The sequence below is a fragment of the Dipodomys spectabilis genome, unplaced genomic scaffold, assembly GCF_019054845.1.
Source record: "Dipodomys spectabilis isolate Male_0828 unplaced genomic scaffold, ASM1905484v1 ptg000095l, whole genome shotgun sequence".
NCBI lineage: Eukaryota > Metazoa > Chordata > Mammalia > Rodentia > Heteromyidae > Dipodomys > Dipodomys spectabilis.
In genome coordinates, this window is record NW_024870772.1 from 38,021,691 (window position 1) to 38,046,700 (window position 25,010).

A 25,010-nucleotide genomic window follows, 5' to 3' on the forward strand; every position below is an offset into this window, starting at 1 on the left:
ATCAATATTATTATAAATAATTGTTTTATATATCATATATTATTATATAATCTTATTATATTATATTTTGCTGTGCTGCTCAGAAATATTAGTATGTCACCTTTTTTGAGAGTATCATTCCAAATACTATAAACAGAAAATCCTAACTTCTCATTTAGTGTTTATTAATATTGTTTATTGAAATTAAATTGCAAATCAAAATTATATCATGAAATATACCTTGGTTATGCAGTGAACATATTTCAGCACTTTCTGAAATGTCTATGGATTTGTAAGACTGGCTTAGAGTTTGAAAGACAATGTTACTCAATGACTACCATAGTTGTTAATTATATTAGGTGAAAGCTGTAAAATCATCCAAGGACTCAGTTAGCATTAGAATAATAATTTGCCAGGACAATTACCACATACTGGAATTTTTTACAGATCTAATTCAGTATTATTAATAATGGATAAAATTGCACTTTTCTCAGGTTGCTGTGGGCAACAGGGAATTATTTCAATGAATATTTCAGCACATTATTTTAATCATTGCTCCACTAAATCCAAATAGGCAATATTTTATATGTCTACAATGTCATGGTCATTAAATTGTTCACTATTTGTAGTGAGGTCAATCCCGTGATTTACAAGCCTTGTTAGAAACAGTGAAAAAGAAAGCAAACTGTGTCATTAATACCTGTAGTTTGATGTTACATTTGTTACAAAGTTCCCCTTGATTAATGGTTCTAGTAAAGGAAAGATAATTGTTGTTGTATTTTTTTAAGAAAAAAAAGAAAAAGCAGAGCTGAGTGTTCAGTATGTGAAAAAATAAAATATGAGCCTAGCACTTGTGATTCATGCTTGTAATCTTAGCTTCTCAAGAGGCTGAAACTGCAGTTCAAAGCCAGCCCTGCAGAAAAATTTGAAAAACTATCTCTAATAAACCAGCAAAAATACAGGCTCACCCTGATAGGCAGAGAGAGAGGTGGGAGGGAGAGACAGAGAGGTGGTGAGGGAGAGAGAGAGAGAGAGAGATGGGGGAGAGAGAGAGAGAAGGAGCAGAAGGAGGGGGGAGGGCTTGAAGACAAGAAAGAGGGATAGGGAAGAGGAAGAAAGAGAAAGGAACAGGAAAGAAGAAAGAGGAGAATTTTACTATTTAAGTTCTACTCACTTGTGAAAAAATATCTACAAACACCAAACACAAGTGCAAAATATGTAAAAAATAAACCTAGTTTTTCTAAGTAAAAATAAGGCTTTAATTTTATGGAAAAATTAATTTCTAGTCATGAGTTTTCAAAAATATTAATTTCTGCTGTTTCTGTCTTTTCCTATAATTAGCCAATTGCATGATTTCTGGCGTTTGGATTACTGGGAAGATGATCTGCGACGAAGAAGACGATTTGTTCGCAATGCCTTTGGCTCCACTCATGCTGAAGCGTTGCTTAAATCTTCAATAGAATATGGTTAGTACTGATGTCCCTTCAACAAAAAGACTTGTGAATGTGAGGCGACCCTCCATAGATGATAATGTACTTTTTTTTACTAGTATATATTACCTGTGTGGTAAGTAAGAAATATTTTGTTAAGTTTCATGTTCCAGCATTATTTGCTTAATATATGATTTTTTTTACAACAGATGTATTTAAGAGATGTCAACTTCTTTTTAAGAGATTTAAGGCCACATATTTGGTTATTACAGTTTAATTGTAAAACAAAATCTTCTTTTCAATATTTTCTAACTTTAAAGAGCAATGATAGAGAAAACAAAACAATACATTTTAATCCTGTACTCAGACCAATAGTCTTTTAGGGATAATTTTGTATCTCTACAAACACTCATTATCTGTATATATCCAAAATATGTACACATGTAAAATACATACACAATAAAAATATATGCACAGATACACATATGTATAACTGAAACATCTTTTCTAACCTCTTTACATTACATCCTGTGTTCCATTTCCAGCCTATTCTTTTATGATTAATAAAATTGAAGTTCTGTTATAATCTGACAATCTCCCATCCTAGAGTTTGAAAGAGACAGATGCCCATTTAGTATCAAAGTAGATTCTAAACTATCTTTCATAAATGTTCAAAAATAGTAAATATTAAAATACTTTATAGTTTAATAAAAGGCTACAACTTTATTCTATTTTCTATGAGTAGTAAGGTGCATTTTTACTGTTTATTCATTTTAAATTTTCTAAAAATTTTAAATTTGATTAATGATATCAGAATTTCATTTCACATATGTTGAGATAAGAGTAAGAATTAATATTGTCCTATATTTTTGTTCACTTTTTATTCTTATGCTTACTTGTATTTTATTGTATTAATTTTCATTTGGGAATGATAAGTAAGCCATCCATTTTAAAGGTTACCATAATTGGCAAACTATTTTATTTATGTATGTATGTATTTACTTATTTTTGGTGCTAATCCTGGGGCTTGAACTCAGGGTCTAGTCGCTGTCCTTGACTAGTGCTCTACCACTTGAGCTACAGCGCTATTTCTCGCTTTTTGTTTTTAATATGCATCTCATAGGCTTTTCTGCCTAGGCCAAATTTGAACAGTTATCCTCATATCTCATCCTGGGTAGCAGGGATTACACACAGGATCCACCAGTGCCCAGCTGGCAAATAATTTTACATCACGGTATAGTTTATATTATTCAGTACCAGTCTTGTTCTTAATGAATTGTACAGAGATACTGGTTAATCACAATAAAAAAGGAAAGTGCAAAGATTATAAAATCTGTCATTCCAACAAGCTGTTAATTGATTAAAATGAAGTAAAATTGAGTAATCCTAAGTAAACAATAAACACGAGGATTTCATATGAAACCATTACACCGAAGATAATTCCTATATAGCAACTGATACATTAAAAGCAAATTTGGATAAAATACACTTGAAACATTTATAGGAGTTCTTAATTCAGGGCATTTCTTTAGTCAACTCTAAAGATAACCTGAGACTTTTAATATCCTGAATATAAAAATGTCTATAATTCCATAGGGAAGAGTCTTAGAAATTTAACTGCCTACTTGGCATAGCATGCTTTAAAATATGATCCGAAAATTACTGAAACTTAATATTTACACAGTAATTTGCACAGTAATTTCAATTAACAATTGAAATTAGAATCATCTAGTGAGAGTTTGCAGAAGAGATTAGTCTAAATTATATTAGTGATACATAGTATGAATTCTACCTCATATCACCTTGTACATTCTACATGTTAATTTTTTGAAGACCTTCTTTAGAAAATGTTTCTTTTTTGATGGGGTGCTGGTATTCAAATCTGTGACCTAGGTACTAAGGAAACTGAAATATGAGGCTCTTGGTCCAAAGCCACCTGGAGCAGGAGACTATCTCCAATTTACAACCAAAACACCAGAAGTGGAGCTGTGGCAGAATGCTAGCCTTGAGCAAAAAAGCTCAGAGGCATTGCTTAGCCCCTGAGTTCAAGCCTCAGCACTGGCAGCGCTGCTCCTCCCCCGGAAAAAAGTGTTTTAAAGTTGGATACTTTATATATTTCATTTATACTTAATTTTACAATATTTTGATTAGCAAAATTGTATTGACATTCAGAACTTTAAAGTATTTTACCTTAAAATTATTGAGATTTAAAGTCACATTTTAGTAACATGGTAACTATTATTATTATAAAAAATCATATATATTACATAAAGTGCTTGGAAAATCAACATGGTAAGAATGAATGCTAGAGTTACTCCAAGGCTCACATTTTTCAGAGTAACATTAAGGAATGGAAGAGCAAAGAAAATGTAAACAGCTGTCCTCTGAAAACATTTCTAGGGTATACTTCTACTCTTCATCAACTCTGGACTTAAGAGAACTAAGAGAAGGCTGGCAGTAAAATGTGGGAGGCTGTGAAGGAAGGAATGGGATGCCATTCCTTGAGTTAGCTCCACAAAGAAGTAGACAGAGGAATTACTAAGTGCCAAAAGAAATTATAGTACCCCACTTTTCTCTCAGCCTCCCAGTGTGCCCTCTAACCTGTGTGTAAAATATTTCTCCTGGGGAAATAGAAAGCCAGTGTCAGTAATTTTTACAAAGTACTTCATCCAGCAAAAGTAGATGTTGAAAAACATATAATTGAAAACATATTTTCTCTTCAGAGAATCCTATAAAACTTAAGAACCCTAAACCATGAACCAGGAGGTTGAGATCTAAGGATCAGGATCTGAAGCCTGACAGATTTAATAAACCGTTGTCTCCAACTAACAAAAAGCTGGAAGTGGAGGTATGCCTAAAAATGGTAGAGCCCCGGCTTTAAGCAGAAAAGCAAAAGGCTGAATGAGAGCAAGAGGCGCTGAGTTCAAGCCCCTGTGCGCTTTCCAAATGAAATTAAAACTATGCTAAAAATATAATGCTTAGCTTATCAATGGAATGCTCTGCCAATAAACATTTAAATGTGTTTATATTCATTAAAATCTGACATTGTGTGGACTAACATCCAGATAACTGAATGTTTGCTGTTTCATAATCATAGGCAAATAATGTATTTGTAGATCTGGGTGCAGGTGGCCCATGCCTACTATAATCCTAGCTACTCAAGAAGCTGAGATTTGAGGATCACAGTTCATAGACAGCATGGAAAGAACGTCCAGGAGACCTTACCTCTAATTAACCACCAAAAAGCCTCAACTAGAGTTGTGGCTCAAGTGACAGAGCACCAACCTTGAACAAAAATGCTCAAGGACTGTGCCCAGGCCCTGAGTTCAAACCCTAGGACCAGCTTAAAAAAAGGAGGAAGGGTATATTTATAGAACAAACATGAGAATTGTGAATGCTCTTCTAGGGAAAATTAATTTAAGGAATTTTTTCCTCACTGTCAAACAATTTTGTTATTTCAATTTCTTGGTCATTAAAATTCTCTCTTCAAAGTTAAACTTTACAAATACAAATACAGAACTCTGCTGTAAACTTTGGTCAAAAATGTTTGTGTGTGGGGCTGGGAAGGTGGCTCAGTGGTAGAGCACTTGCCTTGCATGCCTGATGCCCTGGGTTCGATTCCTCAGCACCACATAAGCAAAAAGAAAAAAGCGGGAAGTGGTGCTGTGGCTCAAGTGGTAGAGCGCTAGCCTTGAGCTGAAGAACTGAGGGGCAGCGCCCAGGCCCAGAGTTCAGGCTCCAGGACCGGACCCAAAAAAAAAAAAAAAAAGTTTGTGTGTGTATATGGTTGCAACTAGAATGTTTCAAAAGAATGCTTTATGAATAGAACTTTCAGTATGACAAAGTGACATAATCAGGGATCAGATAATTCATAATTTTACAAATTGTATACAATGGGAGACTGGCTGTAAAATATTGAAATACTTGACAATCAAAACCTTCCCTGGGATCAAAATTTGTATTGAACTTTATCTATTATTGTTAATCATATATTTCAGTAATATAATACTGCATTCGTGTGACAAAAGTGAAAGAAGACTTACCAGCTGGTTGTTTTAATAAAACTATTTGAGTCACTTATACTTTTATATGCTAAACTTAGTCAAATATTTTAGATTTGAGTTAAACTTTCATAGGATGGAAAGGAACATTTTGCTACATTTTAGATTTCATGACATTATTTTCCAGTCATTTATTTGGAACCTTGAATAAAAATATTGTTTTCTTTTAATGAGTAAACAATCAGAATTGGATACAATTCAAAGAAACAAAAGACAGTAATTTTATTTCATATTTGCTTTGAAAAGCTTTCCCTTCACTTCATTATTAAAACTTTTAGTTGACCTTTTTTTCGGTTGGAAAATATCCTTTACACTGATGGAGTTTTTCATGCTTTTTAGTAACACTAATGAGTTGAATAATTTATGAGGTTGTCATGTGCAAAAGATTTGGTGTGATTTGATATACTCTCACCCTCTGGTGTTGGAATGTGATTAATAAAACCTAGAGGCATGTAATTTTTTTCCTTGATGTTTAATGTCCTAATTTTGCATGTGGTGAATGTGTTATTTAGGTATTTTCTAATGGTAAAATCTCAAACAAGTGAAAATATAATTGGTTACCCAGATTTTACAGGCTACAGCAATGGAACAATATAAAGAAAATATTTTAAACCTCATAAATTCATCTCCTGAGTTTATTTCTTCAGGGTAATTCAGAAAATAGGGCAAGTTAGTAGAAAAGGAGAGTTTTGCAAATTGTTCTTAAGTCAAAGTAAAACCTAAACTTGTCAACTTCTAATACATTTCTGGTGCTTGAAAATTATGGCTATCAAAGAATAGTTCAGAATCTTAATAAGTTTAATTGTCTTTATTGACTGTCAGTTATCATTTAAGCTTCTGTTTCCCTTCCATAAAATTACACTGTAACAATGTTTCTTCAAAGCTTAAGATTGCAAGGGCCTCCTTGTCTGTGATCAAAGCCATCATCTTAAACAGGTCTGATCTGGCGCTGCAGATCAGGGCAGGCTGCCTCAGCCTGAGGAAAGGAAAACATGGAGCAAAGATGACAAAGTTAATCAGTCATTTCTTTGGCAATAAATAATAAGATATGCCGAGGACTGCAAATGAGACCATTCTTAGGTTCCTCAGAGATGTGTCTGCTTAACACCTGATTTATCTAAGCTTGTGCAGCCATCAAGATATGACCTTGATGAATAAAAAGCAGCTCTGTAATGAATCTGGCATTAAATTAGTTTTGATGCTATATGCAAGCCTACTATAATATGCTACTTGTAGTCATCAAGAAATCAGAAAGACACAGAATAAAAATACCATTGTTGAGAAAAAAGCTATGTCAAAGTATTGGACTTAATTTTTCAGTCTGCAGTTATATAATACAGGAGAAAGATTATTTGATTTTTTTTCTTTTTACCTAATAATGTACTGGCGTGTTATATAGATACTTTAATATACTTTTTTATATAGATGTTCTTTTTTATTGTGAATATACCATACAGAGGGGTTACAATTACATGAGCAAGGTAATGAATACATTACTTACCAAGCATTGTTGCCTCCTTTTTTGTTTCCCCTTACCATCCCTTCCCATCTTTCCCCCCTTCCCTTCCTGCCCACCACTCCCCCTCCCCCCCGCCCGTGCCAAAGTTGTATAGATGTTCTTATAACTCCACTTTAGTTGATGTTATTAATTGGGTCTCCTTACCTGGAGTTAAATAGATTATCTGATTATAGTTCAAATAATTTACTGAAAATTGAATTATGTTACTGTTTTGGCTGGTTTGTTTTTTGTTTGTTTGTTTGTTTTAGTGTCAGTCCTGGGACTTGAACTCAAGGCTGGGCACTACTCCTTACCTTTTCTGGCTCAAAGCTAATGCTTTACCATTTAAGTCATAGCACTATTTCCAGCTTTTTAGTGGGTAATTGGAGACAGAGTCTCTCCTAGACTTTCCTACCCAAGTTGGTTTTGAACCATGAATCTCAGAGATCAGCCTCCTAAGAAACTAGGAATTCAGGCATGAGTTCCTGGTGTACCACTTGAAATAACTAGGGATTTTTTTCGGGGGGTTGTTTTTTGTTGGTTGTGAGGCCTCAACTCTGGACCTGGGCGCTGTCCCTCAGATCTTCAGCTCAAGGCTAGCGCTTTACCACTTGAGCCACAGCGCCACTTACGGCTTTTTTCTGCTTAAGTGGTGCTGAGGATTTGAACCCAAAGCTTCATGCATGCAAGACAAGCACTCTACCACTGAGCCACCTTCTCAGCCCATGAAATAACTGTTTTTTAAGAGGAAAGTGTCTGTGAGCTCTTTCTAGTCTTAGGATAGCTTAGTCTCAAAGGCTTAGTCTCATCACTATTGTAAGTCTGGTGGTGCTAGCCTAGAGCACAAAATAGCAGGGACAGTGCCCCAGTCCTGAGTTTAAGCCCATTATCCACACCAAAATAAATTAAATAGATAAACTAACTTATTAAATATGCTTAAAAAGTATATTTTAGATTCAGAGTATTTTTATGTTAACAAATATTTTAACAAACCACCTGTTGTATGTTGAATACCTAAAATATGAAGACTTTAAATACATTCAAGTAACTTTGTGAATTAAAAAGCACTTATTGAGTAGCATAAAAACATTCTGTATTTGAATATTGAAAGTTTTTGCCATCTAAGAGCACATAGTTCTCTCCCCCTTCTCTCTCTCTCTTCCTTCCTTCCCTCCCTCCCTTCCTCCTTGTCATTACCAGGATTTGAACTCAGGGCCTCATGCTTGCTTGCTTAGCTGATACTCTACCCTTTCAGCTACGCCTCCAGTCTGGCTATTTGCTGGTTATTTTGGAGATGGAGTATTGGCTTTGAACCAAGATTCTTCTTAGGTAGGATGATAGGAATAAACCGTCAGTGCCTGCTATAAAAAACATATGTTTAATATTTTTGGTATATTATTTTGTACTGGTTGTCTCACTGTGTAGTTGGGCCTGTCCACAAACTTGAGATCCTCTTTGATTCTGCTTCCAAATAATGGGATCATGTACATATACTACTGTTAGTGTTTTTAAAAGTGCTTTTAAATAACCTATTATCAGCATCATCTCGTAGGGTTTTTTTCATAAAATAGAAAGAAAATATTGTTAATTGCCTCTTGCCTTCCATATCTCTAAGCCAGTTCCTTACCTATCCAAACCATCTCCTATTCCATTTCCCATAGTTCCACTTTTAAAGTAAGTTTCTCCCATTGAACTTTTGACAGATTTCAAAAAGTAAAACTAAGCATCATTCCTAAAATCAATGTCACCCGCTGCCATTGAGAGACTCTCCATCCTCTCAGCCCTCTTTCACATTGTGTAGTTCACTTTTATTTCATTAAGACGGATTCTAAACTTCTAGCTTTCACTATCCTACTTATCTGCCACCATCCCCTCTGGACACTTGATGCAGACTTGCCTTTATTGTCCCTCCCTCACTCCTTTTCTTCTCCCTTTGTTCCCTCTCCTCCCTTCACTCTTATCTTTACTCACCCCACTTCTTTCCCCTTCCCTTTTATTTTCCTTTCTATCTAGAAATTCAGGTGTAGGGGGAGAAAGGGCATATGATCCATCTTTCTCTTTCTCTTTGTCTCTCTCTCACACACACATTATAAAGATAGCTCTCATTACCATTGTGATGTATTTATTTAGTCTTTTCCGGTGCCTAATGTATCATAAGCCTCAAACTCAATACAATGTAACCAAACAGTTACAAGGATGAATAATATACCATCTCTACTCTTTATAATGCCTAGATAGTTTTTAAACTGGCCAAATTTTTCTATATGCTTTATAATTGTTTTTGACAAGTAAAATGTATCATGTTATTTTTTAATGTAATCAAATCTTATTTTAGATAATTAAACATTATCCTAACTTCATGATTAATCAAATCCTACAGATTAATACCTGCTCGAAATTTCAGAAACACTTGATATTTACCATCACTTTAAATATATTTTATCCAATGTTCAGGATAGAATGCACTTTTCTATCTTGCATCCATTAAGAATATAATATTCAGTTAAAATCACATATTTACATAGTGCTTCACTTAAGTTCAATAGCATTTTCTTGTACCTTTTTAATTGCATTTTTTAAAACCATTATTTATATGAATATCCCCTTTGTTGGTCTTCTTGTCTAAGATATTGCTTACATATGAATATTTTAAATTAGGAATAAATGAAATTCTACCTTTTGCTGTCAGAAACAAATTTTAAAAATGCATTGCATGTCTTTGAAAATCAGTATACTCTATTAGCAGGCTTGTCAATATAAAAAGTGCATTCCATTTCCACCTCTTGCTCTAATAACCTTTTCTGTGTTACTCTGAGGCAGTTCACATAATCAGAGTATATTGTCAGCTTACTGGAGTTGGGGAAGCATGAAATGAAAATCACATTAATATTGATCCAATTCTTTTACTTGCAAGTGTCCTTGATGTCCTTTCCTGCTGAGCAATAACTGTTGGTGTTAGGTAGCCATTCTCTTCTTTCGTAAATTTCAGCAAATTGTTGCAAACATAAGTGATCTGAATAAGTATTTAATACTTGGAATAATTTCTATAAACATTGAAGCTTAGTATATACCCAGATTGCTAGTGGTACATGTTTATTAGCCACTGAACCTTTTTCCTCCAGCTTCCTAGAGGATCCTTGCCTGGAGGTATGATATATATTACACATTAACTCCTTCAAACAAATGAAAGTCTATACAAGTTCCTCTGTGGTCTAATCACAATGATAACTATACTCTAATTTTAAGTAATATAATAATGTGCTAAAATAGATCATAAGTATTACTGATTCAACTAAGAATCGTGTTTGTCAGATATTTGAACCTGGTATTTAGGGTTTTCATTTTATGGTAGTACAGATAATATCTATTTTTGATTACTCAGTACATTCTCTGTCAACCAAAAGGAATTTACATGGGAATCATGATTAGATTTAATTCATTTAGAATAAAATGTCACAACTAAAAAAGGAGTGGTTTGATGGCTTACAGATTTTATATCCATATCTATTAAATTGGCTCAATAACTATTCAAATTTTTAGTTAAAGTGTGCTTGCAACAGCAAGCAGAAATTGTCTGCTTAAAAAGAAACAGCCAATTTCATTTGTGGAAATGTTTCATATGAGAATTTTATATGGCTAAAATTAAGCTTCTGATTCAACAGAAGATATAAAAATGGTGTAAGATGTTTGAAATGTGTGTTTTTCTTTTTACTCTAGTGCTTTTTTGTGTGTTTTTTATTGTAAAGATACTGTACAGAGGGGTTACTGTTACATGAATAAGATAACGAGGACATTTCCTATAGATCATTGTTACCCCCTCCTTTGTTTTGCCCCTACCATCCCTTTCCTCCCTTCCCCAAGTTGTAAAGTTCAAATATCTTATTGTAACAGTGGGTCAACCTGTATACTTATTTCAGCATTTTTATTTCCCTTCCCCTCCCAAAATTAGAAAAATAGATATACAACATACAGGGCACCAGAATCAAACAGAGTGAAAACGGGGGAGAACATACAAAAGAAAAAATCATACAGCACATTACAAATACATCAAAAACAACAGCAGGAAAGATAAAACCACTTGTGTCCCTGTCTTGGGCCTTATTCATTATCATTAACTGGTTTTCTACCACTGGAATTTTTCTACTGAAATGCATCTTTTCTAAAAAAGAAAATTCTACAAAGGAAACGATTTTTTCTTAATATTCAATAGAAAATGGATGTTTACATAATCATTTATGTTTCTTAAGGAATTGTTTATTCTGCAAAGTCAAAATACAAAGTTAAATTTAGAATTTAAATTTAAAATATGTACTTGATTGTAAATGGTTATTACAGCAATGTTTCTATTAGATTTATCTCACAGCTTCACTAAGGTCAGCATAAAAGGATTTTGAATAATAGACTCCAGTATAAAAAAAATTCACAATATATAAAACCATGCTTTTATCCTTTTTAAAAATGTTCATAGTTGTAAACATCTCAGTAACAGATTGGTTCATATGAATAACTGAAAAAGATCATGTCACCATAAATGAAATTAGTTGAAAGGTATATGTGTCCTAAAATTGTTTCCTTTTAGTGGAAGTTAAATAATATCATTTAGAATTACTAAAAGTGCTGGTCTATAAAAGTATTTGTTGTTCTTACTTGAGTTGTAATAAGAAAATGTAATGTTTATTTTAACATTTTTCTAAATACTCATAGTATTAAAACTTTTAAAAGGAGGTATTTAGTTCTGAAAAATAATTGGACTACTTTGTTTTATTTTATTTTCATAATGGTAGATTTTGTCTAAGTGCATTGAACAAGCTAAAAATATTGTGAAATGGCATGTAACCAATAGAACTTATCCTTTGAAAAAGAATGCCATCTTGTGAAACTAATTTCTAGATGTTTTGAAATATTAGAATTTCCTGACCATACACTTAGACGAAATTAAAATAAATTTCCATTATGCCAATCATTTTGCCAAGATTTCCTTAGAAAGATGAAAAAGAAACTAATATTAAATGTGCTAGCTTTTATATGGGAAGCAATTTTTCCTTCAAATACCCAAATTTTTAAACATATTATTACGATTTTACTATATACAAAATCAGAAACAGAATTATACATGTTGATATTTACATATTTATTTAACAACTTACAATCAATAAAATGCTTATAGGAAAAGAAAGTATTGAATGTAGCAGCTTACACTCCACTCTGTGTTAAAAGTACTTCATAGCACCTTCGCTACCACCATCCTCTGTCCTCAAGGACAATACGATACAATAAAGGAGACTAAGGTTCATATTTCATTGTAATGAATATAAATAGACTATTAGGAAAGCATGTTGGAAAGTAATCTAACTCACCTGAAGGAAAGGAGACCATTACTCAATACCTTAATTTGGTTAGGCATTGTACTGTGACCTTCGACTCATGCTTTATCTTTTTGAGATTCTAATTGTCAAATAGCCACCTCCCCCCTCCCTTTACATAAATTGTGTGCAACACTATAATAAGCAACAAACCTTTAATTATACCTTTGGTCAGTTTTACTTTGTACTCATTATATATTTTTTTTGGAGGGGTGTCCGTTCGTGGGGCCTGAACTCTGGGCTTGGGCGCTGTACCTCAGCTCTTCAGATCAAGACTAGCGCTCTACCACTTGAGCCACAGCGCCACTTCCGGCTTTTTCTTTTTCTTTTTGCTTATGTGGTGCTGAGGAATCGAACCCAGGGCCTCAGGCATGCAAGGCAAGCGCTCTACCACTGAGCCACCTTCCCAGCCCTCATTATATTTTTTTATGTGTAGTACCAGGCATTGAACCCAGGCCTTTGCACATGGTAGACAAGCATGGTAACTCTTGACCTATGCCCCAATCCTCATTATAATCTGAATACTCATTAATTTGCTTTATTTTTCAAAATGTTTAAAAATCCATCATCTCACTTTAACTTTGCAACAATACAATATGTTGAAATATAATTATTCCTCTTTTAATAGACTGGATATGAAATTAAGAAAGGGACTTGAATTTTTTTAAAAAAATTAATGTGGATTGGAGGAAACAAAGAATGGTAAATCACAAGTACAACTTCCTCATTTATTAAAAGCCGATAAAGGACATGCAAAGAGCAATAAGTAGCCAGACGGCAGTATCTCACGACTGTAATTATAGCTACTCAGGAGGCTGAGATCTGAGGATTGTGGTTCAAAGCCAGCCCAGGCAGGAAAGTTTGTGAGACTCTTTATTTCCATTAAATGACTAGAAAACCGGAAGTGGCTCTGTGGCTCAAGTGGTAGAGTACTCGCCTTGAGCTGAAGAGCTGAGGAATAGCACCCATGTCCAGAGTTCCAGCCCCATGACCAAAAAAAAAAAAAAAGAACAATAAGTAATAGTGTAGGACATGCTTAATAGGTGAATTTTGTTTATGTTTTCATGTGCTTACTGAGCAATGTTCATTGTCACGTTATTTGATATTTACCTGTAGAAATTAAAGTCTTCTAGGAGGGCTGGGGACATAGGCCAGATTAGAGCACTTACCTTGCATAAACAAAATAATGGGTTGTATATCCAGTATGCTTGGTAAGAAATGTACGCATTATCCTGCCCATGTAATTGTAACCCCTCTGTACAGTATGTTCACAAATAAAATAAAATAAAATTAAAAGAAAAAGAAAAAAGAAAAACAAAGCCACTGAAGTCCACTATAGCAATTAAATAAAAGGCTCAGAAAGAAATAAGGAAAATATGTTACATGTATAGTCTGTTTCTAAGATACAAAAATTAGAGAAGCTGAAGGTAGTTAAGAAAATTGCAAGTATAAGATATTGCAGGGCTGGGAAGGTTGCTCAGTGGTAGAGCACTTGCCTTGCATGCATGAGGCCCTGGGTTCTATTCCTCAGCACCACATAAGCAAAAAAGAAAAAAGCTGGAAGTGGCGCTTTGGCTCAAGTGGTAGAGCCCTAGCCTTGAGCTGAAGAGCTAAGGGACAGCGCCCAGGCCCAGAGTTCAGGCCCCACAACCGGACCCCAAAACAAAACAAAACAAAAAAAGAAATTGTACATACCAGACTTAAAGGTTTGAGGCAATATGTAATGTTTAAGGAAAGAAGCATTCAGGTCTTGGGGAAAATCAGTTGTAAAGAGGAATAATTGTTAAATTAGTGGAGGGAAATACTCAAAAACTAGATTGTAAACCGTAAACTATAAATCACACAGATTAAATAGGGTTGCAAATGTATTCTTATTAGAGTTGACTATATAATAACTTCTTTAACAATCTAAACTACTATATACTGTTTTCCTCTACATTGATGATATTTATCAATAGAAAATGATATAAAAAGAAAATGAGCTAATTCTTGAACCTTATTCTTTGAAAATTCAAGATAGTCCTATTATTTGAGATAGACCTGAGTTTGTAAATAAATTAAAGTATCTAATTTGTCAATTCTGTGTTTTATCTTGCTTTTTAAAAATAGCAATAAAATATTTAAAATGACAATAATTTAATTGTAATAACAATAGAGAATAGTAACAATCCTAGGAATATTTTAGTTCTTTTGTTCACTTTTAAAATATACTGTTTTGCATGGATTCCTTTGAAAAAGTAAATTTATGAAAAAGAAATTTAAGTGCAGGAAATGAAACATTGCATATATAGAACTTCTTCAAGTATATATGTTTACTGGTATTGGTAACACACTATGAAAAGAAAACAAATCTTTTGGATTTCACTTAATCTTTTAAGTTGGTGACTTTTTTAAATCTAAAACTAAATTTTTATGACAGTTTAAAAATTTTTTAGGAAATAAGCATACATGTCTGTCTTATCTAGCTTTACACATAATTTCCTTTTATCAGTCTAAGGATTTCTGGAGGTTTATGGTATTCACTTGTTAATTTTTTGATGAATGGCTGAAGAGACCACGAAGTGCATTTGGTCCAACATGTCTTCCTAAGACAGACGATCTCAAATAAATTCTCTTACAAATCAGATTTTGATTTGTTGGGTGATAAAGCAATTCTTTCTAAGGACAGTGTTTACAAGCCTTGTAATGAGACAGCCCTCTGAGACCTTGCTTCTTTTTGTCTGTAATTTTGATGAATGAAACTCTAATTCATAAAGGATATTTGTGATTGAAAAACACCTTTAGATCTCATACACTTTAATTTAGATAAATGGGGGCTGTCGTTCCATAAAATTAGGAAGTTTACTGAACTACAAGCCGATAACACTTCAACAAGGTTGATGAGTTCAGTGTACTAACAGGATTTTTTAATCATTTATTTTGAGACATGAATATTTTAGTGCTTTAAAACTCGAAGGGATAAAAGTGAAAGTTCAATATATTTCATTTCTTCTTTCTTCTGTCTTTTCCTTATTAGTAGAATATTATTTTGGCAACAAGAGAGTTTTTTAAACCTTTTTTTCTTTTTCTCTACATGATTATGATACAAGGAAAAACTTATTTTATTAAGCTAAGTCATACTTAAAGGACTACACTGATTTCTATGTAAAGAATTGAGTTCCCTTTCATGTAAATACATAGATTCTCTCAGTTCATTCCACACTGAAACAAGTCCCTAAGGTTCTAATATATCTTAGGAACTTCAGACTTACAGGCAAACGTTATGCCTCCATCTATTCAAGATTATAAGAGCAGCCAAAAGTGAGCCAGTGGCTCCCTGTAATCCTATCTATTCAGTAGGCCAAGATCTGAGAATTGAGGTTGTAAGCCAGCCCAGTCAGGAAAGTCAGTGAGACTCTTATCACCAATAAACTGCTCAGAAAATGCCAGAAGTAGTACTGTGGCTCAAGTGGTAGAGTGCTAGCCATAAGCAAAAGAAGCTCAGGGACAGTGTTCAGGCCCTAAGTTCAAGCCCCAGGACTAGCAAAAGAAAGTACTGACAACACAAACTTGTTTTCAGCCATCATCTGGACTACTGACAAGGTAAATATTAAAAACAATTGCAGTACCTGTAAGCACTTCAGTAGCAGGATTTATGAGGTATGGCAGAAGTAAAGAGAAAGACTAAAGAAATCTACCTGAAGAAATTAGAGAAGAAAAGCTGATGGGGAGAGTGAGCTTGAAATTTAGTTAAGCACATATTAGTTTCACCACTGCTGGATACCAGACAGTAAGGCTACCAAAGTGAAGGAGAGGGCAGACACTAAACAGACTCCACCTGTAGAGAGCAGTTGGTTAGGAAACACAGTTGAAAGAAGTGTATTTGAAGGGCAAGTTAGAAATTGCCAAGAATGGAAGAAGGAATATTCCTCACAATAACATTAACATGGGTCAATAGATATATGAGAACATGATGTATTTTATTTTATTTTTATTGTAAACATACTGTACAGAGAGGTTACAATTACATGGGCAAGATAATGAGTACATTTCTTACCAAGCATTGTAGCTTCCTCCTTTGTTTCCCCTTCCCATCCCTTCCCATCTTCCCCCCGCCCTCCCCCACCAAAGTTGTAAAGTTCGTTTTTGACATGACAACTTGTACTTCTCATTGCTCCAACGGGTCCACCTGTAGCATGATGTATTTTAGAAGCTGTAAATGGTCTAGTACTGCCAAGAGGGGAGTGGTGACGGGTAATGTGAGTGATAACAGGTAATGAGTAGACAAGAAACCTTGGTCAACTGTGCTAAAGAGACTTAGCACAGTTATATTGTAGTGTAAGTCTTATTTTGAGTATTACTGATTTGTAGGAGTTAGTAGAAAGTATTTTTTTTTTTGTTCCGGTCGTGAGACCTGAACTATGGGCCTGGACACTGTCCCTCAGCTTTTCAGCTCAAGGCTAGCGCTTTACCACTTGAGCCACAGTGCCACTTCTGGCTTTTTTCTTTTTGCTTATGTGGTGCTGAGGAATCGAACCCAGGGCCTTAGGCATGCAAGGCAAGTGCTCTACCACTGAGCCACCTTCCCAGCCCCTAGAAAGTATTAAGCAGAAAAATACCATCCACTAGTTTGTGTGTTGTAATAACTATGCTTACAAAGTCTGGAGCGTGATAGTAGAAAGGCAGCTATTAAAACCTCTGGGCCAAAATGATAACTTGCTCTAGAGCAGTGGCTGCCACTAAATCACTGGTTTGATCTAAAGAGGAGGAAGAGCAGGAGCAAATAAGCTCAGGGAAATAGTTACTATTATTCATCCAAGTAAAGATACTAGAAATATGGCCATGAAAGCTTCCAGAGTAACATCTGGAATACTAATCATTGCTTTTGTCTCTGTTAAACGATGCAAACTCCGAGTTTATCTAGTTAAGTTAGTACCTAACATACAGAGAATAAGTATATAAAATAAAATTAGGATTAGGTTCAGAAGAATTCAGGGACTTTATTCCCAGTTCTTCATTACGGAAATTATAAAACCATCTATAAGCCAATGAAAAGAGAATATACATGTACACCATTTTATTCTCCCCAATGAGACATTGATTTATAATAATAGTATATTTGTCTCTGAAGTATTTGTCAAAACATGTATTTAACAATCTATCACTTTAATTTCTAAAATTGTGCATTAACTATGCTCTCCATATGCTATTACCCAGAATGAGTTGGAATGACAGAATACCCTTCTCATCCATAGCCCTGCAGTAGTTTCAGATAATGGCTATAGTCACTACCATGTGTTTTCACAGAAACTTCAGTGGCCTTTGAATAGGTTGCCTCGTGTTGTAAGGCACTTAGAAACTGATTTTAAAAATGCAGAGAAAGAGATAATGAAGGAGAAGGAGGTAGACAGAGAGGGATGAAAGAAGGGAAGGAAGGAAAAAGGGAAGGTCAGCCCTGGTTTTACAAGTTTTTTAAATTTTTTTGCAAGTTTTTTTTTTTTTTTTTTACTGTTTTATAGCACCTAAATGCACTTCCACAAAACCAGTTGAGTAAATCAATAGAGAATGATAGGCTGCTGGCATTCCTGTTTGACCATGAGGGAAATAACCCAAGAATACTGTGAATTGTAACCATAGACAAATTTGGCCATAGATATGTCATAATTTGGGAGACACAATTGCCTGTATAGCGACACCATACCATCACCTAGAAGTAAAATAGAACACCACCACAAGGACTGATTTCACTCAGATTTCCAGGAATGTATCTACCACAGTAAATAGAACAGGAAGGTATTTTCCTACTTATGTTGTTTTTGAAGCTTATAGTCTAACATCACATCGTGTTTCTTCACACTGAATTTCAACATCAAGTGATATGAAATAAGATATCTATAAATATAGTTTGCAAAGTATTAAAGTAAATGAGAAATATATAAACTAAATACACACATACACATATGTACAATCTTAGATTCATTATCCTGGGCCAAAGAGGTGTTTAAATGTAAATAACAGAAATATTTGTTAAGTATGAGAAGAGAATCCATAAGGGATGCTAATACATTAGTTTTCAATTTTTACATTGATTAGTATGTTTATGACAGGTCAGAATTTACTTTATTTCCATTTTCTGATGTTTTGATTTTGTTTTTTTTATGTTACTTTATATGCCCAACTAAGGAAATCTCCCCCCCCCCAAAAAAATATCAGTATTTAGTTTATTTGTTACTAAAGAAAAGTGTGAAATAGATCTATAGCTCCCCAGTGACAACCACTTCCCCCTTAAATATAAATGCTTTCTTGTTTCATTCCTACCTACCTCTATTCTGAAAAGGCAGCTGGTCAGTTAATTAGCTAATTCATAGAACCATTTAATTATGTAAAAATTATCTGACATCAGAAAACTGAGCTGGAAGTGAGGTCCGTATTTTTTGTGGACAAACACTGAAAAGTCTTCAGGTATGGATTATAGCTGTCTTGCCAAAGTATGTCCCTTCCATAACCTGTTTACTCATCTGTGAAATGGCCTTTGATCTGTAATGATCTGAAATTATCTATAATATGACCAATGTCATAGAATACTAAAAAGATAAAGAACTTTAAAATGTTCTGTAATTGTATCCAATTAGATCTAATACTCACTGAAAACAAAAGCAATCACAATGACCTAAATTATTGTATTTCCATTGTAATTAGGAACAGAAGAAGATATAGTGAAGTCCAAGAAAGCATTCAGAAGTCAGGCAATAGTGAACCAGAACGCAGAGACAGAACTCATGCTGGAAGGAGATGATGATGCAGTCAGTCTTCTGCAGGAGAAAGAAATTGACAATCTTGCAGGTAACTTTTAAAATACCTTTTCTTTCTATTTGTTGTGATAAGTACACAGAAATTAATCATTTTAATATATTAATGTATCCTAATGAGTAAATGTGCGACAGTAGTGTCATAATGCTCAATCGTGTTAATTGTGTTAGTAGTGTATCACATATTCTAGTGTTGAAGGGGATTGTGATCTTTCCAATAAACGTGTATTTGACTGGCAATAAATGAGGAACACCAACTTTCTATGCAAAAAAAGAGCCATGTTTTATATAGAAGAAATAACACAAAGAGTAAGCTGTCCTCATGTAATTGTCAGTGTCATTGGGAGGCTGAGCAGGAGGATAGATCCCCCTTGACTTATTAACCTACTAAAAATCCATGAAGAATAGCTGCTTTGGCCAGGTCACCATGGAATTTGCTACTTCTCCCTCACTGCTCTTTTGTTCTCTAGCCTCATAATGCTAATTCCCCATTCCTAGTAGACATTCTCACCGTCCCACTCTCAGTTTCACCTAGTCCTGGTGCTGATATAAGGTCTAGTACAGCATCTACAATGACCAAATGGGGTATGGCTCAGATAACCTTTATTTTGGTTTCACACAAATTTGAGAATCTAATGAAGGCAAATGACTTCATAAAGATGCACAGATAACTCTGGCATAATTTCAGAGTATTCAGTAATCCTGAGAAAATACCCTAGATCCTGGGATTAAAAAGTCTACTTTCATTCAACTCTGTGGTACATTTCTGTAACCTTGTCACTTGGAAGATGGAGGGAGAAGGATCATGAGTTCAAGGACAACTGAGTTACATGAGACAAATCCTGTTCCCAAAACACCAAGAACCAAACAAAACCCACTCTTCTGCTTTTGAATCTTAAAATGTGGCTGTCTTACTTCAGTTCTATATTTTGACCCATGTAGCATTGGAGAAGTAAGTAGTAATAGAGAAATGGTCTTACATTTTTCATTCCCCAACAGGATACATGAACTTTTTAGATAGAATATTGCCTTCCTTCATTCAAATATTCTAGCACATATGTTTCATAAATGTTTACAATTTAGTTTAGGATGTCTTGTCCTTTGTCCCATTCAAGATGAATGAGTCAATTCAAATTTGCCTCATCTCCTTCTTGTAATGGCAGTGACACAGTCTAATAACTCGTTTATATTTCTCTCCTTCAGTAGCAGCTACATATCAATATTAAATTATGTTTATAAACAAAACTTTAAAAACACACTAAGTCCAAACATTTGAGAATAATGGAAGTACTCTTGAAATAAATTTATATCAAAGTTTATTAATCTTGACTATCACAACAGTGACAATGTTAAACAAAATTCTTATTAGAAAATAAAGATTGCCCTATTCCACACACATTCATTCTGCCATGTCCCCTCTAACCCCATCCTTTACCTTATTTTCCTTTAAGCAGATCTGCCCCTTTCCATACTTTCCATACATGCCCCAACTCACTCATACTTTAGTGAGATCCTTGTGTCTGAAACACATTATAAACTGTCTTACAATGCTTATTCCTCATCAATCTGTAATGTTCATTTTTTAAAGAGCAGCTCAAAATGCTGCTTAAAACCTTTAGTGAACCAGGAAAAGCAGAGGAAGATGGCTATTCTATGAAAGGAAGCATCTGCATAATGCACAAGAATACACAAATTTATTTTGTACATGCCAGATATACTTATTAATCCCAACTGTTGTGAGAGAGGTATGTCACATAAAATTCATTTTGAGAACTTAATTATAAACCAGAATTCTTTACTATTCATAATTTATCCTAAAAACCTGGTAACACTGCACTGCATAAAGAAAGCTTTGTCATCACAAAAGGACTGAATCTAAATTTAAGCCCAAAATTACATAAAATATTAATATAATCTCATATTTACTTGTCTAAGAAAGTTCTATAAAATAATGTTGCTTACTTCTATCTCACAGATGAAAATTACTGGTATTTACCTTCCTAATTTAATTTAATGATGTGAATTGTAAATTATGTCTAAAAATATACCATCAAAAGTATCTAAGAAATATATATCAATATCAATCTGTCACATTAATATTAACAAGATATATTAGAAGCCGAACCAAGCAAAGTCTCTAGGCCCAGAGTTCAAGCCTCAGTACTGGCACCAAATGTAGTATCTGAGGAGATGTGGGGAATTCTTCTTTCTCATGTTTACTTTCCTTTGGAGTGCTTTACTTTTAATAAAGTTTAAATGTTCACACAATGTTCTATAGCTTTAAATGTCAAACAATTTTCTGTTTCACTTTTAGTTCCCTTTCTTCCAAAGCTGTTCATCTCAAGAGGCAAGTTAAATGTGTATGATTACTAATTACTCAATTTAGAAGTATGTCAGTCAATTAAATTATTATATTAATAACACCTAACTCAATTTATTCTAATTGATATTTTTACTTTGAAGTAGTTCAACAAAATGGATTAGCGTATATGATTACATATGTGCTTAAATATTTAAATTTACTAATTATATTTTATTTAAAATATTGAGATTAATTACTATAACAATATATACTAATCTAAAATTTCAGTTAACTTCAAACTTAACAGTTTGGTTCTTGAAATAAACTTTTAAGTAACTGAATTTCAGATTAACTTAAATTTATGCAAATAGACTATAAAAATGTTATTCAATTTACAAAATTGCGTCTTGCTGGTAAAATATTAGAGATATATTTTGCAAAACAAAATTGGAATTTATTTAGATTCCTTTCTTGTGCTCTAAATGTTAATAATTTTATTAAGTAGGGAACATTGAGTTAATAAGGATGATAGTTATCCCTATGCTTTATTATCATTACAATAATTTTAGTTTACATGTAAGCTGGCATTGCCAACAATTCATCTATTCATTTGTTTTCAAGTAACATAAAAGATTTTCCATAGGCTTAAACTAAAGTCCAGTCTTCTTTCTTCATGTGAAATATACTTTTAAAATATTATCTTTAGTTTATAATATTTCTTTTTTTTTAATTTTATTGTTAAGGTGATGTACAAAGGGGTTACAGTTACATGTAGAAATGTAGTGAGTACATTTCTTGTCAAACTTGTTACTTGTTCCTTTTCATATCTCTGTTCTGTACTCTCCCCATCTCTTTGTAGCAGAAAACCCACCCATTTGTAAGGCCCACTTAAAACACTGTCAGCTGGGTATAATGGCTCATGTCACCAGTAGGAGGATAACGGTCTGAGCCTGGACCCTGGCAGAAATGTGAGTTTCCCTGAAAAGAATGTAAGCAAAAAAAGTTTGTGGCATGTTTCAGTCAGAAGAGAGGCCCTGAGTTAAACACCTTTACAGCAAAAATAATAATATGTTGGGTCTTCGTCCGTCCCACGAAAGACGGACGGGGTCCGAGGAAAGGTAAGTGCGGCGCTCGCCCGTTCCCTAGCCTCCCTCAGCCCAGGAGACAATCAGACACAGCGGGGAGCCAAATCCAGCAGGTAGAAAAACTCGTTTATTAACAGAGAGCAGCCCCTTTTAAAGACAACAAGGGTGGGTGGCATGGTAAGGGAGGAAGAGGAACCAATCACTGTCAAGGTCACACCCTATCATTCACCTGAGCCCTCACGGGCTGGTTAGGCACTGATCAGAAGATCAATTGGGGTCTGCCCACTCAACCCCTCCCAGAGCCATCTTGGCTGGCCATGTGCTCTCCAGTAAATTAGGCTCTGCCCACTCAACTCCCTCCCAGCGCCATCTTTGCTGCCCATGTGCTCCACAGATTCCCCCTTTTATTTTTGTTTTAATGGCAGACCCACCTAGCACAGTAATAAACATCAGTCCCACCACAGTTAGAAATGTCCGAAGCAGTTCAACTAATTCCTGGGCACCTGGTGTCTTTTAAGTACGCCAGTTCCTTGTATGTGCCTTTAAGCTAGCACAGGAGTCAAGATGACCTTTGAGCTTTACTGTCAGCTCCCAATTGCTCCCAACATCATCTCCCCCTGTCTTTGCTTAAAGAAGTGAACCCGCCTGTCTTAGGTTGGGTGGATCGCCTGGTCTGCCTTACCCGTCATCGGGAACTTCTTCAGAGCGAAGCTGAAGGCCCTGTCTTAGGTTGGTCAGACTGACACCCCCTCTTACCCGTCTCTGGCTGCGATTCCTCTCGTGGGGGAAATTCATTCATTTGGAGCTTGATAACTGGCTGGCTAAGCTCATAAGAGTTTTGCAGTGCACGTATAATGCAAGGAAGGCATAGAAAAACCATCAGCAAAAGCATTCCCAGGCCAGGAAATGTCACTACTAGTCCTTTAACCTTAGTGAAGGATGGGATAGCAGTCTTTGCCACTTCAGAGTCCAGAGGTGGGGATTGTTCTAATCCAGCTATTTGCCTGTGGGGTTGGACAAAATCTAAACTGGAAGCATAACAAAAGGTGGTTGTTTAACAATAAGTATGGATTCAATGCTGCTATACAAGCAATTAGTAGAAGAACAATTAAAGCAGGTAACATTAAAATAATTAACTCCTACAAAAATATTAAACAGTCCATAGGGTGGTGATCAAAATGAAGGTCAGGCCACCAGCTCGAAGGGACAGCTTCTCTTGTGGTGCTCCTGACGATTTCTGCATTGCCAGCATTGATCACTGCCCAGGTCACCCGTTGAGGTTGATGCAGGTTCCGTAGGGATTCGGAGAGTCAGGACAGCCAACAGCTGAAGTATCACCATCTGCAATTGTTAGAGAACACAAGAGCTTCTCAAGGGCTGGTTGCCCTTGGGGATGGTTAATAATTGTCTTTCTGGCTTTTGTCTTTAAAACACAAGCCTCAGCCATGCTTTTTGTTGTTGTTGTTGTTGGTTAGCTTATTAACTAGGGGGTCAGGTAAAGGGTTTTTGAATGTCCTGAAGAGCCATAATTACGGCCAGCATTTCCTTATATTGTAATTGTAGGGACAGAAACCCATGGCAACAGCCAATTGATTTCCCCTAAAAGACTCTGAAGTTGGGTTAAGGTTAGAGAGGCTGGAATATCCAGCAAAGGCTTAAGGGGGCTGGCCTGAGTCAAGGTAAGGTGGGTCCCGAGCACCTTAAAAGGAGCTACCTTTTGAATTTTATTAAGGGCTATGGTAAAACCCCCCTTTTTTAGTATGTCGAGGACCTGGGCCAGAAGGCCCTCCAGGCAGCTTGGGTCTCGGTGCCCCAGAATTATATCATCCACGTAGGCATAGGCAAGGGAGGTATCTGAACCCAGCACAGGCCCTAAAAGTGTGGCCAAGTATTGTTGGCAGAAGGCAGGGCTATTGGCCATACCCTGTGGCAGTACCGTCCATTCAAACCTCCGGTCAGGCTGGGAGAAATTAAAAGAAGGTATAGAGAAAGCAAACTTCTCGCAGTCATCTGGATACAGAGGGATAGAAAAAAAACAATCTTTAATATCAATCACAACCAAAGTGTATTCTGAAGGTATAGCAGGAGTCCAGGGCATGCCTCTTAGGGGCGTTCCTACTAGCTTTCATTTACCTTCCATAGATCTTGGAGCATCTGCCAAGCCCCAGAGGCTTTTTGAATAACAAATACGGGTGTGTTCCAAGGACTTATACAAGGGCGGTTATGCCCGAGGCTTATCTGTTCCTCCACCAGAAGGTGGAGGGCGGCTTCAAGTTTAGGTTTGGTCAATGGCCACTGCTCCACCCAGATTGGGCTTAGGGCGGAGTCCGTCCACCAGGGGGACGGTCCAATGGGCCTGGGTCACCCTGCCACGAGGCTGCCTGGGCCTCACAGCAGGGGGGGGTTCCTCCTAGCGTTAAAGGGGCTAGAGGATGCCCCTCCCCAAGTTTAAAGACTTCCCATCTAAATCAAATTTGTATCCCTCCCTGCCCCTGGGGTAGGGT

At 35.4% G+C, this 25,010-nt stretch overlaps 1 protein-coding gene across 2 annotated transcripts in view; it reads left to right on the forward strand.

The window, feature by feature from the left end:
* Nbea (neurobeachin) overlaps positions 1-25,010 on the forward strand; it is a 532,882-nt gene that overhangs the window by 317,312 nt on the left and 190,560 nt on the right. For both annotated transcript variants that reach the window (XM_042685587.1, XM_042685588.1), the window contains exons 39-40: positions 1,321-1,445; positions 19,010-19,153. In XM_042685587.1, coding sequence (XP_042541521.1) covers positions 1,321-1,445; positions 19,010-19,153 — 269 coding nt within the window. The remainder of the gene's footprint in view (positions 1-1,320; positions 1,446-19,009; positions 19,154-25,010) is intronic.